The sequence below is a fragment of the Oncorhynchus mykiss genome, chromosome 4 (assembly GCF_057628025.1).
Source record: "Oncorhynchus mykiss isolate SJ-2025 chromosome 4, ASM5762802v1, whole genome shotgun sequence".
Classification (NCBI taxonomy): Eukaryota; Metazoa; Chordata; class Actinopteri; order Salmoniformes; family Salmonidae; genus Oncorhynchus; species Oncorhynchus mykiss.
In genome coordinates this window covers 55,062,758-55,080,570 of record NC_143025.1, presented here as the reverse complement: position 1 = coordinate 55,080,570, position 17,813 = coordinate 55,062,758, and the positions used below count along the sequence as shown (strand labels likewise).

Genomic DNA, 17,813 nt, shown 5'->3' with positions numbered 1-17,813 from the left:
GAACCCATGGTAACACCCACTGTAGCCAAAGCATTAAGACATCTGTTAAACACAAACCAGCTCAGTAACATAACAGATAGGCGTGAAGCTGTGAGCACAGTTCACTCAATTTCTTATTCCAAATGGGCCCTGTTCAAAAGAAAATGCACTACAAAGGGGATAGGGTGCCGTTTAGGACTCACTACAGCCCTGCTAAAAGACCGACAACTGATGGGGCCAGAAAGCTATAATCCAGAGTTATGGAGCTGTTCTTGAATACAGTGACATAGATCTACAGTACATCTGAAGATCAACACATTCTTATCCAGATATCAGGTCATTGAAAGCAGAGCAATAGGCATTATATTTCGATTCCCAATCTGCGGCACTGCATCCATTTTTGGACTTTAAAATGCATGATACATACCCATTGATTCTTGAAGAATATAACTTAAATTCCTCACGAGCTTAGTTCAACTGTCGTGCTCCATCAGAACCCAAAATATGCCTGTTTTCTGTTTGTAAACACACTGCATAGCCTCAAAGCATGGCTGGTCAGTCCCCGCTTGCGTCATTTAAATGGTACAAATGAATCAATGTGGCGTGAACACAACCAGTCATGATAGTTTCAACTGATTGTCAAGCAAAACACTTCAAGTAGGCTATCTGTGCATGTTCGTCCACTCCAAAATAATCCAAACAGTGCAAAGCATGTACACTCGTGCCATTTAAAGAATTCGAAACATGTCTATTTCCAAACACAAAGTGTGACCAGTGACATTCTTGCTGACAAATTTTACCTTTTTTTTTGTAGCCTGAAACTGTCCCGGGATGGTCACCCTCACACATGGTCAATTATCGTGACTAGGCTACAATGTGTAATAAGCCTACCGGTAGCTAGTGATGTAGTGGTAAAAAATAGGTGGATAAACTCTGATTGCAGGTGGCGTGAACTTACGCTCCGCTCCATATACTTTCAATGCATTTTTCTGAAAAGGGAGGGTCAACTGCGTTTAGTTGTGTTACCCTCTAAGCCGAGGCAGTTTTACACACAGAACAGGTAGCCTACATTAATATAATACACAAGTTGAATTCAAATGTGTTTACACCCTAATTCATGAGTTAATGCCTGGAGTCTTCACAGATTGTGTGACATAAAAGACTCCCTTTCTTTCCTTATATTAATGACATTTAAGACAGTCTTATGTCATTATTAAGCATTTAACAATTTAATTAGAACCCTGTACGATTCCTGGATCGTGGCGATGTCGGAAAACGCATTGGAACTATGCCGATGTAACATTTCATTATGTTTCTCTGTGAAAACAGTTCTCACGGGCACCCAAATCCAAAATAATGTAGGCCTACGCCATTGCTAAATCTAATGCTTCTAACTGAAAGAGTCAACTATCATTAATGTTGGGATGTTTTGGGTGCGCATTGGTGTCTAGCCGTAGGCTAGTTGTCTAGTGATATTGGTGTCTAGCTGTAGGCTAGTTGTCTAGTGATATTGGTGTCTAGCTGTAGGCTAGTTGTCTAGTGATATTGGTGTCTAACCGTAGGCTAGTTGTCTAGTGATATTGGTGTCTAGCTGTAGGCTAGTTGTCTAGTGATATTGGTATCTAGCTGTAGGCTAGTTGTCTAGTGATATTGGTGTCTAGCCGTAGACTAGTTGTCTAGTGATATTGGTGTCTAGCCGTAGGCTAGTTGTCTAGTGATATTGGTGTCTAGCTGTAGACTAGTTGTCTAGTGATATTGGTGTCTAGCTGTAGGCTAGTTGTCTAGTGATATTGGTGTCTAGCTGTAGGCTAGTTGTCTAGTGATATTGGTGTCTAGCTGTAGACTAGTTGTCTAGTGATATTGGTGTCTAGCTGTAGGCTAGTTGTCTAGTGATATTGGTGTCTAGCTGTAGGCTAATTGTCTAGTGATATTGGTGTCTAGCTGTAGGCTAGTTGTCTAGTGATATTGGTGTCTAGCTGTAGACTAGTTGTCTAGTGATATTGGTGTCTAGCTGTAGGCTAATTGTCTAGTGATATTGGTGTCTAGCCGTAGGCTAGTTGTCTAGTGATATTGGTGTCTAGCCGTAGGCTAGTTGTCTAGTGATATTGGTGTCTAGCCGTAGGCTAGTTGTCTAGTGATATTGGTGTCTAGCCGTAGGCTAGTTGTCTAGTGATATTGGTGTCTAGCCGTAGGCTAGTTGTCTAGTGATATTGGTGTCTAGCCGTAGGCTAGTTGTCTAGTGATATTGGTGTCTAGCTGTAGGCTAGTTGTCTAGTGATATTGGTGTCTAGCTGTAGGCTAGTTGTCTAGTGATATTGGTGTCTAGCGATATTGGTGTCTAGCTGTAGGCTAGTTGTCTAGTGATATTGGTGACCATCATCAGCTGGTCCAGGAAAGAAAACAAATATTGATAGAAAATAAAGTTAAATAAATGGTCTACTTCTGGCCACATTTAGGGGAGGTAATATCTTATTAATGGAAGCTGAACCCCCCTGGCTCCCCTGTAATTTGCACCCTGATCAGTCCTTGCATCCATTGTCTTGATCTATGAATTTGAGTTGGTCTCCAGCTCCATCCCTTAGTTTTTTACTAAAACAGTGGCAGGGTTTCTGCTTTGTTATTGATTAAAACGCAGATGGCCCCTTTAATGCCTTTTCAGTGTCATTGATGGTTGAGTAATGTAACAATGAAGGCACTTCCTTCATTACTGCAATAGATAACATGGAAGATCTCACATTACCCGCATCCTTTTTTCAAAACTATAGTCACTTAATATTGCATTTTCATCTAAACCTTTATTGATAAAATAACTTTTGCAATAGAGAATATGGTCGCTTTATTTCTAAAGCGACTTCTGAAGTCAACACATTCGTTAAGTGTCCCATGCGGGAATCGAACCCACAACCCTTGAAGTTGCCATGGATTCAGTCAGACACAGAGGCTAGTCACTGAAGGTATTTTAATAGAGACACGTGTTAAACTTACTCGGTGATGAATGAGTTAACACTAATTCCACAGCTCCAGGCTCAATAAAAAAACAAGGAAGTATATCAATATGCAGCTGTTGCAAAACTAAGGTATATTATTTACATTCTCCCCCCCCCCCCCCCCCAAAAAAAAAAAACAGTGCCAGCATTTTTAGGAGGGTGGAAGTGAATACTGAAGGCCTGAATATGGCCATAGTTGATCTTCGATCTGTTCCAGGAATGGCCGACCGCATCTGAACTGGCCCTGGTGGGTAGGACCAGATAGAAGGGGGCATTTCAGTAATATCTGAGAAGAGAACCGTTGAAACAATTATGTTAACAAAGGAAAAAAATATATAATTCAGATATGCCAGGAAGGAAAATCTTCCCTGAAGTCTCTTTTTTTTGTAGCGAGTGACCCAGTCCCATGATACTTTGCAACAATCCCCCATTTTAAAGCGTGGGTCAGCCGAAGTGGTTCATCCTCCAGGCCCCGTTTCTGGGGTGGGTGACCCCGTACAGCAGAGGCTTAGCTGGGTCCATACATTGCATTTATGCTGTTATCACATGGATAAACACTAATGAACAACCGGTTCAAATCATAGAATGAAAGTGTGCAGAAGCTGGCTAAGTAAGGGTAGAGGGTGCAAACGACTGCCAAAATCAACAGTATTTGACAGTAATACGATAACTACTTGTGCAATTAGCTAGGCTATCCAACCACTCATATCTGGCAGCCATATTCTCTTGGCAAGAGGAATTCTGGGTACTCTATAAGAGGGGGAAGGGGTCCATTTTTAATGTTCTTCCTCCACTCCATCCCTTGTATGGGAGTTTAAACTCCTAATGGGGAGGCATCTTCCAGACATGTGCTCTCCAACCCTGTTCCTGGAGAGCTACCTTCCAGTAGGTTTTCAATCCAACCACAGTTGTAACTAACCTGATGTAGCTTATCACCCAGCCAATTATTAGGGTTGTAGCAAAAACCTACAGGGTGATAAGCTCTCCGGGAGCAGGGTTGGAGAGCCCTGTTCCAGAGCCACAATGGCAATAATGCATTCAGCAAAAAAACAAGACAACCAAATGTCAAGGTCAGACCAACGTCCCCGACAGCTCAGGACCACCTTTCACATCATCAACGATAATAATGCTCCAAAGACGCAGGAAATTATTGCCAAAAGCAGTTTTCAATACCTACTTTGTCTTGGAGGAAAGCCGTTGTGAATTTGCTACTTCAGTTTTTTATAACGGCTGTACAGCTCGTTCAGAGTCCATTTTGAAGCTCTTTCTTTCCCCACGTTACGCAACCTACTTTGGTCCCATCAAATACAACTCTGGACCTCAAAGCCAGTCCCACCCAATGTTTTCATTGTTCCCCTCTAATCAGGGACTGATTTAGACCTGGGACACCAGGTGGGTGGAATTATTTATCATCAGGTAGAACAGAAAACCAGCAGGCTCCGGACCTCACAGGGTCAGAGTTGAATATCCCTGCTTTAGTCTACTTCAAAGCGCAATATTTTACCTGCTCGCTCAACACTCCCCCACCCTCATATCTTTAGGAGGCCCTACAACTTGAGCTCGTTGGCAATTTTGGATGCAATGTTCTTAAAGGCGATGGATGTGCCCGAGATCCGCTTGAAGCGCACACCGTTGAGTGAGAGTCGCGGCAGCTTGCACACTTCCATCTCCCACTGAACCAGGCTCTCGGCGTGGCCGTCACCGTGCACGCACAGCAGCAGGAAGCGCTCGCGCTGCTCGTAGTCGCAGTTGTTGGCGTCCAGCACCTTGCGGATCTCGCGCATCATGTCGTGGGGTTCCATGGACGACGTGGTCTTCATGCTCCAGGTGAAGCGGAGGGAGCGCGGCTTGGTGTCCTTGGGGTGTTGGCCGTGGGGGGGCTGAGGCTGCTGCTGGTCCTCCTGATCACCGGACATGTTGCGACTGCCGGGGAGGAGAGGAGTTAGTTAGAGGGGTGGAGATGGAGGGTGTGTGTGTGTGTGTGAGAATCTATGCATCTGCCTAAGTGAGTTTTGAATGCCATTGTGTCTAAATATGCAAAATGATCAAATGTGTGTAGTGGATCACCTGTTCACACATTTCATTTAGCCTGCTCATGAATATCTTACAGGCTACAACACCATATTGACACTGAGTGTACAAAACATTAAGAACACCTTCCTAATATTGAGTTGCACCCTACCCCCTTTGCCCTCAGAACCTCCTCAATTAATCAGGGCATGGAGTCTACAAGGTGTCGAAAGCATTCAACAGGGATGCTGGCCCATGTTGACTTCAATGCTTTCCACAGAGGTGTCAAGTTGGCTGGATGTTCTTTTGGTGGTGGACCATTCAGTGTGGAAAAACATAGCGTTTCAGACCGGTGCGCCTGGCACCTAGTACCATACGTCATTCAAAGGGACTTAAATCTGTTGTCTTGCCCATTCACTGTCAATGGCACACATCCACAATCCATGTCTCAATTGTCTCAAGGATTCTTCCCATTCATCAATGTCGATTTAATAAGGGATCATAGCTTTCGACTGCTCAGTCTGACATGTTTTGTACACTCAGTGTATACAAGCAGACACTGGTGACAGATTCATTTGAACGTCATTGGTGCATTTACACCATACGTCCATGCAGGGGCACTCTTGTGTACTTTCAACAGGCAGTCATGCAGTGGGGGACACAAAGGCAACAATGTAATTTCACAATACATCTAGTGACATGCACAAGAAAATGCAGACCTCACTTCTGCATGCAGGCAAAGCAGAAAATAATTTGTCACTAATCAAAATAATTCCAACACATGAAACAGAGCATTATGTTCAAACAGAACCGTTGTTCTACATGGGCAAGGTAATGCCATTGACTCAAATTAAAGTCAGTTCGCATGAATGAGTTTCACCATTAGATGTCAGTAAAAAACAGGAAATCAAAATTGAGGGAGAGTCAGGGCTGTCCTCTGTTGGACTCGTAGCCACTCCTATAATGGTCCTATTGGAGACAGCAGTATCTCTTCCATACAGGGCTGTCCTCTGTTGGACTCCTAGCCACTCTTATAATGGTCCTATTGGAGACAGCAGTATCTCTTCCATACAGGGCTGTCCTCTGTTAGACTCCTAGCCACTCTTATAATGGTCCTATTGGAGACAGCAGTATCTCTTCCATACAGGGCTGTCCTCTGTTGGACTCCTAGCCACTCTTATAATGGTCCTATTGGAGACAGCAGTATCTCTTCCATACAGGGTTGTCCTCTGTTGGACTCCTAGCCACGCTTATAATGGTCCTATTGGAGACAGCAGTATCTCTTCCATACAGAGAACCAGTGTACATGTTCAGCACTGTGCAAAATAGATCAGCGTGAACTAGGTCCAGTAGGGCCCTATAAAATACTTTTTTTTTTGCCTGATTCCATTGTTTTCCCAAATTCTGTTTTCTCTGTTTTGTTTTTCGAGGTTTCCGTTTGTCACTAACCGCTACATAGCATACAGTCGTGGCCAAAAATTTTGAGAATGACACAAATATACATTTTCACAAAGTCTGCTGCCTCAGTTTGTATGATGGCAATTTGCATATACTCCAGAGTGATCAAATGAATTGCAATTAATGCAAAGTCCCTCTTTGCCATGCAAATGATCTGAATCCCACAAAAACATTTCCACTGCATTTCAGCCCTGCCACAAAAGGACCAGCTGACATCATGTCAGTGATTCTCTCATTAACACAGGTGTGAGTGTTGACGAGGACAAGGCTGGAGATCACTCTGTCATGCTGATTGAGTTAGAATAACAGACTGGAAGCTTCAAAAGGAGGGTGGGGCTTGGAATCATTGTTCTTCCTCTGTCAACCATGGTTTGCACAAAAAGGGCTTCAGAGGCAAGGATATTGCACCTAAATCAACCATTTATCAGATCATCAAGAACTTCGGGTGGTTCAATTGTTGTGAAGAAGGCTTCAGGGCACCCAAGAAAGTCCAGCAAAAGCCAGGACCATCTCCTAAAGTTGATTCAGCTGCGGGATCGGGGCACCACCAGTACAGAGCTTGCTCAGGAATGGCAGCAGGCAGATGTGAGTGCATCTGCACGCACAGTGAGGCGAAGACCTTTGGAGGATGGCCTGGTGTCAAGAAGGGCAGCAAAGATCCACTTCTCTCCAGGAAAAACATCAGGGACAGACTGATATTCTGCAAAAGGTACAGGGATTGGACTGCTGAGGACTGGGGTGAAGTCATTTTCTCTGATGAATCCCCTTTGTTTGGTTCATCCGGAAAAAAGCTTGTCCGGAGAAGACAAGATAAGCGCTACCATCAGTCCTGTGTCATGCCAACAGTAAAGCATCCTGAGACCATTCATGTGTGGGGTTGCTTCTCAGCCAGGGGAATGGGCTCACTCACAATTTTGCCTAAGAACACAGCCATGAATAAAGAATGGTACCAACACATCCTCCGAGAGCAACTTCTCCCAACCACCAGGAACAGTTTGGTGACGAACAATGCCTTTTCCAGCATGATGGAGCATCAACTTCATGTAATTGTCAATAAAAGCTTTTGACACTTATGAAATGCTTGTCATTACACTTCACTATTCCATAGTAACATCTGACAAAAATATCTAAAGACACTGAAGCAGCAGACTTTGTGAAAATTATATTTGTGTCATTCTCAAAACTTTTGGCCAAGACTGTAGACTAGACATACACACGCACCACACACACAGATGGGCATTCCTGTGCTGTTTACCCCAAAAAACTGTGAATCACTTATTCGATTTATTCATGTCTTATGATTAACTTGACAAATTCATTTTCAATACACATTTACTTTATGTCCTACTAAGTTCAATACATTTTTGAATATTGTTCAATTCCATTTTAATGTCTAGATTCCATGATTACGTCTACGTTTTCCACAATGCAGATTTAATAGGGTCCTACTCAAGAGAGAACCCAAAACCCCAGGCACGCCTGGAGTGGAGACCCAGGATGGCAGAGCAGATGGCTGGGTTGACTGTACATTGGGTTGGAGGGGATAAGAGATGGAGGTGGAAGAAAACACTGATGATTTGAAGTATTCCGTCTCACCTTGAACCCTCCAACCTCCCGTTTCTCTCAAACTCTGCTGGGCCTCTGAGATATGGAGGCGTGAGATAACACAGAGAGGAAGAAAGACACAGGAGAGAGAAAATCTGATCTTACAGTCCAGTTAAAAAGAGAGCGGATCAAAAAAACTGATAACGAAGGGGGAACGACTAATTTTAGGAAATGAGAGAGAGAGGGAAAAAATAAGGGGAAAGACAGTATTGACAGGAAGGCAGTGTTAAACTGTATCTAGTCCATTAAGGACCCATGCCTAATGGCACGTCTGGTAGTCGGACATTTCACACCACCAGTATGGGACGTGCAAACAGCAGAGAAGTCCTGTGAGTTGTGATGAAACAAAAGGCTGTGTGTCAGTGCTGAACTTCCTGTCCTCCATATTGCCATGCAGCTCCAGCCAGTTTGATGACCTCTATACATTCTCTTTGGCAAAGGGAAGGAAGAACAAAGGTGTGAAGAGAGACTGTTTTGTGGAGGTGTTTGGTTGAGGCGTGCAGGCAGCTGTGTGTGTGTTCACAGAAATACTTTAAGGCATATTCACACACTCAAGTGCAGATACAGTACATTCGGAAAGCATTCAGACCGACTATTTCCACATTTTGTTACGTTAAAGCCTTACTCTAAAATGTATTAAATAGTTGTTTCTCCTCACCATTCTACACACAATACCCCATTGTGACAAATCCCCCAAAAATGTCCCCCCCCCCCCCCCCCCTTAAAAAAAATAAATATCACATTTACATAAGTATTCAGACCCTTTACTCAGTACTTTGTTGAAGCACCTTTGGCAGCGATTACAACCGCAAATCTTATTGGGTATGAAGCTACAAGCTTGGGAAGTTTCTCCCATTCTTCTCTGCAGATCCTCTCAAGATCTGTCAGGTTGGATGGGGAGCGTCGCTGAACAGCTATTTCCAGGTCTCTCGAGATGTTAGATCGTGTTCAAGTCCGAGCTCTGGCTGGGCCACTCAAGGATATTCAGAGACTTGTCCCGAAGCCACTTCTGCGTCGTCTCTGTACTTTGCTCCGTTCATCTTTCCCTCGATCCTGATTAGTCTCTCAGACCCTGCCACTGAAAAACATCCCCACAGCATAATGCTGCCACCACCATGCTTCGCCGTAGGGATGGTGCACGGTTTCTTCCAGACGTAATACCTGGCATTCAGGCCAAAGACTTCAATCTCGGTTTCATCTGGTCAGAGTCTTTTAGACGTCTTTTGGCAAACTCCAAGCAAGCTATCATGTGCCTTTTACTGAGGAGTGGCTTCCGTCTGGCCACTGTACCATAAAGTCCTGATTGGTGGAGTGCTGCAGAGATGGTTGTCCTTCTGCAAGGTTCTCCCATCTCCACAGAGGAACTCTGGAGCTGTGTCAGAGTGAACATCGGGTTCTTGGTCACCTTCCTGACTAAGGCCCTTCTCCCCTGATTGCTCAGTTTGGCTAGGCGGCCAGCTCTAGTAAATGTCTTGGTGGTTCCTAACTTTTTCTATTTAAGAATAATGGAAGCCACTGTGTTCTTGGGGACCTTCAATGCTACAGAAATGTTTTGGTACCATTCCCCTGATCTGTGCTGAGACACAATCCTGTCTCGGAGCTCTACAACCATTCCTTTGACTTCATGGCTTGGTTTTAGCTCTGACATGCACTGTCAACTGTGGGACCTTATTTAGACAGGTGTGTGCCTTTCCTAATCCTGACCAATCAATTGAATTTACCACAGGCGGACTCCATTCAAGTCGTAGAAACATCTCAAGGATGATCAATGGAAACAGGATGCACCTGAGATAAATTTCGAGTCTCATAGCAAAGGCTCTGAATACTTATGTAAATTCAATCGCTTTATCATTATGGGGTATTGTGTGTAGATTGATGAGGAATCCATTTTTAGAATAAGGCTGTAACGTAACAAAATGTGGTAAAAGAGGTCTGAATACTTTGAATGCACTGTACATGTAGACACACACACATTCACGCCAAACCCTCTCACACAGATGCACACAGACACATCTAATTGTCATGCGGCTGGAGAGTGCTGGACCTGGTTGGCTGTGAGATTGAAAAAACAAAAGGGATTGTTCGATGCTCAGACAGAAGGAACACTATCTCTGGGCTGGATGGAGTTCCCTAGAAAAGAGGCAGGACACGAGAACTGGTGGAGCAACGATTGTGGTACTACACCACAGAACCCTATTAATAGAGCTAGATGGTACTGAACTGAAGAGCTTCAAAATACAGCTATAATTCAAGTCCACAATGCTACGCTTCACAGCTAAACCAAAGGCCTGCACTTTTGAGACGCATTGTGCAGGTAATCGACAGTCATCAAGAAAAAAAAAACTCTGGCAAGAAGGACTATTTGGAACAGATTCTAAGTCATACTACTCTGTGCGTCTGTCTGGGACTGAGTCAAGGAGAAATTGAGGGACAAGTTCCTTAGCCAGGTGGATAAGGGCTCAAATCAAGGATAAGTTCCATTGCTGGGCCAAAATAGCTTCCAGGGACACCAACGCGAGGAGAGAGAGGACGATGGGGAGGTGATTTATCTATAGTCTGGGGGATTCGGTACCTGAACGCCGTCCTGCAACGAACCACTTCTCAATCATCATCTCGATCGGCAGCCACTTTAAGAGCCCAGTACCCTAAATTACACAGCCAAGAAGAAAAATTAAGCAGAGCTCTCTGAAATTAAAGATGGCGTCCATTGTGTGAGAGAAAAAAGTACAGCCTAGCCCCTGAAATTATTCTATTTAAAGAATGTTGGTTGTCTTCAGTGTGTGTGTGTGTGTGTGTGTATATATAGTTGAAGTTGAAAGTTTACATACACTTAGGTTGGAGTCATTAAAACTCATTTTTCAATCACTCTAAACATTTCTTGTTAACAAACTATAGTTTTGTAAAGTCGGTTAGAACATCTACTTTGTGCATGACACAAGTAATTTTTCCAACAATTGTTTACAGACAGATAATTTGACGTATAATTCACTGTATCACAATTCCAGTGGGTCAGAAGTTAACATGCACTAAGTTGACTGTGCCTTTAAACATCTTGGAAAATTCCAGAAAATTATGTCATGGCTTTAGAAGCTTCTGATAGGCTAATTGACATAATTTGAGTCAATTGGAGGTGTACCTGTGGATGTACTTCAAGGCCTACCTTCAAACTCAGTGCCTCTGTGCTTGACATCATGGGAAAATCAAAAGAAAACAGCCAAGACCTCAGAAAAAAATGGTAGACCTCCACAAGTCTGGTTCATTTCTAATTTCCAAACGCCTGAAGGTACCACGTTCATCTGTACAAACAATAGTACGCAAGTATAAACACCATTGGACCACGCAGCAGTCATACCACAGGAGCCCTACAAATCTAACTCAGTTACACCAGCTCTGTCAGGAGGAATGGGCCAAAATTCACTCAACTTATTGTGGGAAGCTTGTGGAAGGCTACCCGAAACGTTTGACCCATGTTAAACAATTTAAAGGCAATGCTACCAAATACTAATTGAGCGTATGTAAATTTCTGACCCACTGGGAATGTGATGAAAGAAATAAAAGCTGAAATAAATCACTCTCTACTATTATTCTGACATTTCACATTCTTAAAATAAAGAGGTGATCCTAACGGACCTAAAACAGGAATTTTTACTAGGATTAAATGTCAGGAATTGTGAAAAACTGAGTTTAAATCTATTCTGCTAAGGTGTATGATAACTTCTGACTTCAACTATATATATATATATATATATATATATATATAGTACATACACACACACACATACAGTGGGGCAAAAAAGTATTTAGTCAGCCACCAATTGTGCAAGTTCTCCCACTTAAAAAGATGAGAGGCCTGTAATTTTCATCATAGGTACACTTCAACTATGACAGACAAAATGAGGGAAAAAAATCCAGAAAATCACATTGTAGGATTTTTATGAATTTATTTGCAAATTATGGCTGTTTTTCTGCAAAGGGACCAGGACTGGTACGCCATTTCCGGTCACAACTTGCAGACTTGTTTACGTGTTGCTGTGCGTTTTTGCTACCTGACAACTTTATGGTTTTTACTTTTTAATTACCGTTTATATTTTTGTTTTTTTCCCTCAACTTTTTCACTCCAGACGCTTTATCTGGACATGGTTCGTCAGGACCTCCAACAGCCAAAGCTAAGTAGTAACATTAACATGATGCCTTCTAATTGTAGTCGCTGTACTCATAATATACAGGAGAACGATCGCCTTACTGCGAGGATAGCTGTGCTGCAAGCCCAGCATCAGACGCAATCGTTAGGCAAGGGTAATTTCAGTGTAGGAAAGGATGAAACAGCATCTGTGCCACCAGTAAGTATAGATAGTAGTATAAATCCCCTCGCACGGTCCCCGCAGCCGGAAAACTTTCTCACGGCTTCTGGAAGGAAATGCTGTAGGAATGCTCAACCGGTGTCGCTCATTCAGCCGACAGAAACTTTCAACCGGTTTTCCCCATTAAGCAGCGAGTCGGAGTCAGAGGCCGAGCCTTCTCTTGTCTCTACTCCTCTCGTTACGGGGTCTGAGACACCGAAGCTTCCCACCATTAGCTCTGACAAATTGAAAACTCTAGTCATTGGCAACTCCATTACCCGCAGTATTAGACTTAAATCGAATCATCCAGCGATCATACACTGTTTACCAGGGGGCAGGGCTACCGACGTTAAGGCTAATCTGAAGATGGTGCTGGCTAAAGCTAAAACTGGCGAGTGTAGAGAGTATAGAGATATTGTTATCCACGTCGGCACCAACGATGTTAGGATGAAACAGTCAGAGATCACCAAGCGCAACATAGCTTCAGCGTGTAAATCAGCCTCAGTCTCTGGCCCCCTCCCAGTTAGGGGGAGTGATGAGCTCTACAGCAGAGTCTCACAACTCAATCGCTGGTTGAAAACTGTTTACTGCCCCTCCCAAAAGATAGAATTTGTAGATAATTGGCCCTCTTTCTGGGACTCACCCACAAACAGGACCAAGCCTGACCTGCTGAGGAGTGACGGACTCCATCCTAGCTGGAGGGGTGCTCTCATCTTATCTACCAACATAGACAGGGCTCTAACTCCTCTAGCTCCACGATGAAATAGGGTGCAGGCCAGGCAGCAGGCTGTTAGCCAGCCTGCCAGCATAGTGGAGTCTGCCACTAGCACAGTCAGTGTAGTCAGCTCAGCTATCCCCATTGAGACTGTGTCTGTGCCTCGACCTAGGTTGGGCAAAACTAAACATGGCGGTGTTCGCCTTAGCAATCTCACTAGGATAAAGACCTCCTCCATTCCTGTCATTATTGAAAGAGATCATGATACCTCACATCTCAAAATAGGGCTACTTAATGTTAGATCCCTTACTTCAAAGGCAATTATAGTCAATGAACTAATCACTGATCATAATCTTGATGTGATTGGCCTGACTGAAACATGGCTTAAGCCTGATGAATTTACTGTGTTAAATGAGGCCTCACCTCCTGGCTACACTAGTGACCATATCCCCCGTGCATGCCGCAAAGGCGGAGGTGTTGCTAACATTTACGATAGCAAAAAATGACGTTTTCGTCTTTTGAGCTTCTAGTCATGAAATCTATGCAGCCTACTCAATCACTTTTTATAGCTACTGTTTACAGGCCTCCTGGGCCATATACAGCCTTCCTCATTGAGTTCCCTGAATTCCTATCGGACCTTGTAGTCATAGCAGATAATATTCTAATCTTTGGTGACTTTAATATTCACATGGAAAAGTCCACAGACCCACTCCAAAAGGCTTTCGGAGCCATCATCGACTCAGTGGGTTTTGTCCAACATGTCTCTGGACCCACTCACGGTCACAGTCATACTCTGGACCTAGTTTTGTCCCATGGAATAAATGTTGTGGATCTTAATGTTTTTCCTCATAATCCTGGACTATCGGACCACCATTTTATTACGTTTGCAAATGCAACAAATAATCTGCTCAGACCCCAACCAAGGAACATCAAAGTTGTGCTATAAATTCACAGACAACACAAAGATTCCTTGATGTCCTTCCAGATTCCCTCTGTCTACCCAAGGACGCCAGAGGACAAAAATCAGTTAACCACCTAACTGAGGAACTCAATTTAACCTTGCGCAACACCCTAGATGCAGTTGCACCCCTAAAAACTAAAAACATTTATCATAAGAAACTAGCTCCCTGGTACACAGAAAATACCCGAGCTCTGAAGCAAGCTTCCAGAAAATTGGAACGGAAATGGCGCCACACCAAACTGGAACTCTTCCGACTAGCTTGGAAAGACAGTACCGTGCAGTACCGAAGAGCCCTTACTGCTGCTCGATCATCCTATTTTTCTAACTTAATTGAGGAAAATAAGAACAATCCGAAATTCCTTTTTGATACTATCGCAAAGCTAACTAAAAAGCAGCATTCCCCAAGAGAGGATGGCTTTCACTTCAGCAGTGCTAAATTCATTAACTTCTTTGAGGAAAATATCATAATTATTAGAAAGCAAATTACGGACTCCTCTTTAAATCTGAGTATTCCTTCAAAGCTCAGTTGTCCTGAGTCTGCACAACTCTGCCAGGACCTAGGATCAAGAGAGACGCTCAAGTGTTTTAGTACTATATCTCTTGACACAATGATGAAAATAATCATGGCCTCTAAACCTTCAAGCTGCATACTGGACCCTATTCCAACTAAACTACTGAAAGAGCTGCGTCCTGTGCTTGGCCCTCCTATGTTGAACACAAAAGTGGCAGTAATAAAGCCTCTCTTGAAAAAGCCAAACCTTGACCCAGAAAATATAAAAAACTATCGGCCTATATCGAATCTTCCATTCCTCTCAACATTTTTAGAAAAGGCTGTTGCGCAGCAACTCACTGCCTTCCTGAAGACAAACAATGTATACGAAATGCTTCAGTCTGGTTTTAGACCCCATCATAGCACCGAGACTGCACTTGTGAAGGTGGTAAATTACCTTTTAATGGCATCAGACCGAGGCTCTGCATCTGTCCTCGTGCTCCTAGACCTTAGTGCTGCTTTTGATACCATCAATCACCACATTCTTTTGGAGAGATCGGACACCCAAATTTGTCTACACAGACAAGTTCTGGCCTGGTTTAGATCTTATCTGTCGGAAAGATATCAGTTTGTCTCTGTGAATGGTTTGTCCTCTGACAAATCAACTGTAAATTTCGGTGTGCCTCAAGGTTCCGTTTTAGGACCACTGTTGTTTTCACTATATATTTTACCTCTTGGGGATGTCATTCGAAAACATAATGTTAACTTTCACTGCTATGCGGATGACACACAGCTGTACATTTCAATGAAACATGGTGAAGCCCCAAAATCGCCCTCGCTAGAAGCATGTGTTTCAGACATAAGGAAGTGGATGGCTGCAAACTTTCTACTTTTAAACTCGGACAAAACAGAGATGCTTGAACAAGAAACAAAGAGATCTTCTGTTGAATCTGACAATTAATCTTAATGGTTGTACAGTCGTCTCAAATAAAACTGTGAAGGACCTCGGCGTTACTCTGGACCCTGATCTCTCTTTTGAAGAACATATCAAGGCCATTTCAAGGACAGCTTTTTTCCATCTACGTAACATTGCAAAAATCAGAAACTTTCTGTCCAAAAATGATGCAGAAAAATTCATCCATGCTTTTGTCACTTCTAGGTTAGACTACTGCAATGCTCTACTTTCCGGCTACCGGGATAAAGCACTAAATAAACTTCAGTTAGTGATAAATACGGCTGCTAGAATCCTGACTAGAACTAAAAATGTGATAATATTACTCCAGTGCTAGCCTCCCTACACTGGCTTCCTGTCAAGGCAAGGGCTGATTTCAAGGTTTTACTGCTAACCTACAAAGCATTACATGGGCTTGCTCCTACCTATCTCTCTGATTTGGTCCTGCCGTACATACCTACACGTACGCTACGGTCACAAGACGCAGGCCTCCTAATTGTCCCTAGAATTTCTAAACAAACAACTGGAGGCAGGGCTTTCTCCTATAGAGCTCCATTTTTATGGAATGGTCTGCCTACCCATGTAAGAGACGCAAACTCGGTCTCAACCTTTAAGTCTTTACTGAAGACTCATCTCTTCAGTGGGTCATATGATTGAGTGTAGTCTGGCCCAGGAGTGGGAAGGTGAACGGAAAGGCACTGGAGCAACGAACCGCCCTTGCTGTCTCTGCCTGGCCGGTTCCCCTCTTTCCACTGGGATTCTCTGCCTCTAACCCTATTACAGGGGCTGAGTCACTGGCTTACTGGGGCTCTTTCATACCGTCCCTGGGGGGGGTGCGTCACTTGAGTGAGTTGAGTTGTGCCGTGGCGGAGATCTTTGTGGGCTATACTCGGCCTTGTCTCAGGATGGTAAGATGGTGGTTGAAGATATCCCTCTAGTGGTGTGGGGGCTGTGCTTTGGCAAAGTGGGTGGGGTTATATCCTTCCTGTTTGGCCCTGTCCGGGGGTGTCCTCGGATGGGGCCACAGTGTCTCCTGACCCCTCCTGTCTCAGCCTCCAGTATTTATGCTGCAGTAGTTTATGTGTCGGGGGGCTAGGGTCAGTTTGTTATATCTGGAGTACTTCTCCTGTCCTATTCAGTGTCCTGTGTGAATTTAAGTGTGCTCTCTCTAATTCTCTCTTTCTTTCTCTCTCTCGGAGGACCTGAGCCCTAGGACCATGCCTCAGGACTACCTGACATGATGACTCCTTGCTGTCCCCAGTCCACCTGGCCGTGCTGCTGCTCCAGTTTCAACTGTTCTGCCTTATTATTATTATTGGGCCATGCTGGTCATTTATGAACATTTGAACAACTTGGTCATGTTCTGTTATAATCTCCACCCAGCACAGCCAGAAGAGGACTGGCCACCCCACATAGCCTGGTTCCTCTCTGGGTTTCTTCCTAGGTTTTGGCCTTTCTAGGGAGTTTTTCCAAGCCACCGTGCTTCTACACCTGCATTGCTTGCTGTTTGGGGTTTTAGGCTGGGTTTCTGTACAGCACTTTGAGATATCAGCTGATGTACGAAGGGCTATATAAATACATTAGATTTGATTTGAGGACGACTGATCCGTTTAAAAGAAAGAATGAATGGGGCCATCTATCCTGAGATTTTGAGTGAAAACCTCCTTTCATCAGCAAGGGCATTGAAGATGAAACGTGGCTGGGTCTTTCAGCATGACAACGATCCCAAACACACCGCCCGGGCAATGAAGGAGTGGCTTCGTAAGAAGCATTTCAAGGTCCTGGAGTGGCCTAGCCAGTCTCCAGATCTCAACCCCATAGAAAATCTTTGGAGGGAGTTGAAAGTCCATGTTGCCCAGCAACAGCCCCAAAACATCACTGCTCTAGAGGAGATCTGCATGGAGGAATGGGCCAAAATACCAGCAACAGTGTGTGAAAGCCTTGTGAAGACTTACAGAAAATGTTTGTTGACAATGACAGAGGTCAAAGGGTATATAACAAATTATTGAGATAAACTTTTGTTATTGACCAAATACTTATTTTCCACCATAATTTGCAAATGAATTCATAAAAAATCCTTCAATGTGATTTTCTGTTTTTTTTTCTTCTCATTTTGTCTGTCATAGTTGAGGTGTACCTATGATGAAAATTACAGGCCTCTCTCATCTTTTATGTGGGAGAACTTGCAAAATTGGTGGCTGACTAAATACTTTTTTTGCCCCACTGTATGTATGTCTGTGTATATATATATATATATATATATATATAAATAATACATACACACACACACACAAATATATATATATATAATACACA

General features: G+C 43.5%; 1 protein-coding gene across 4 annotated transcripts in view; it reads right to left on the bottom strand.

The window, feature by feature from the left end:
* Nucleotides 1-2,921: 2,921 nt before the first annotated feature.
* The window catches only part of LOC110521032 (MAP/microtubule affinity-regulating kinase 3), a 141,490-nt gene continuing 126,598 nt past the window's right edge, over nucleotides 2,922-17,813 (bottom strand). For 2 of the 4 annotated variants that reach the window (XM_090232299.1, XM_036975517.2), the window contains 2 exons: nucleotides 8,031-8,075; nucleotides 2,922-4,889 (listed from right to left, as the gene is read on the bottom strand). In XM_090232299.1, the coding sequence (XP_090088425.1) occupies nucleotides 4,514-4,889; nucleotides 8,031-8,075 (421 nt within the window). In that variant the 3' untranslated portion in view covers nucleotides 2,922-4,513. The remainder of the gene's footprint in view (nucleotides 4,890-8,030; nucleotides 8,076-17,813) is intronic. The other 2 variants (XM_090232300.1, XM_036975519.2) reach the window with 1 other exon arrangement.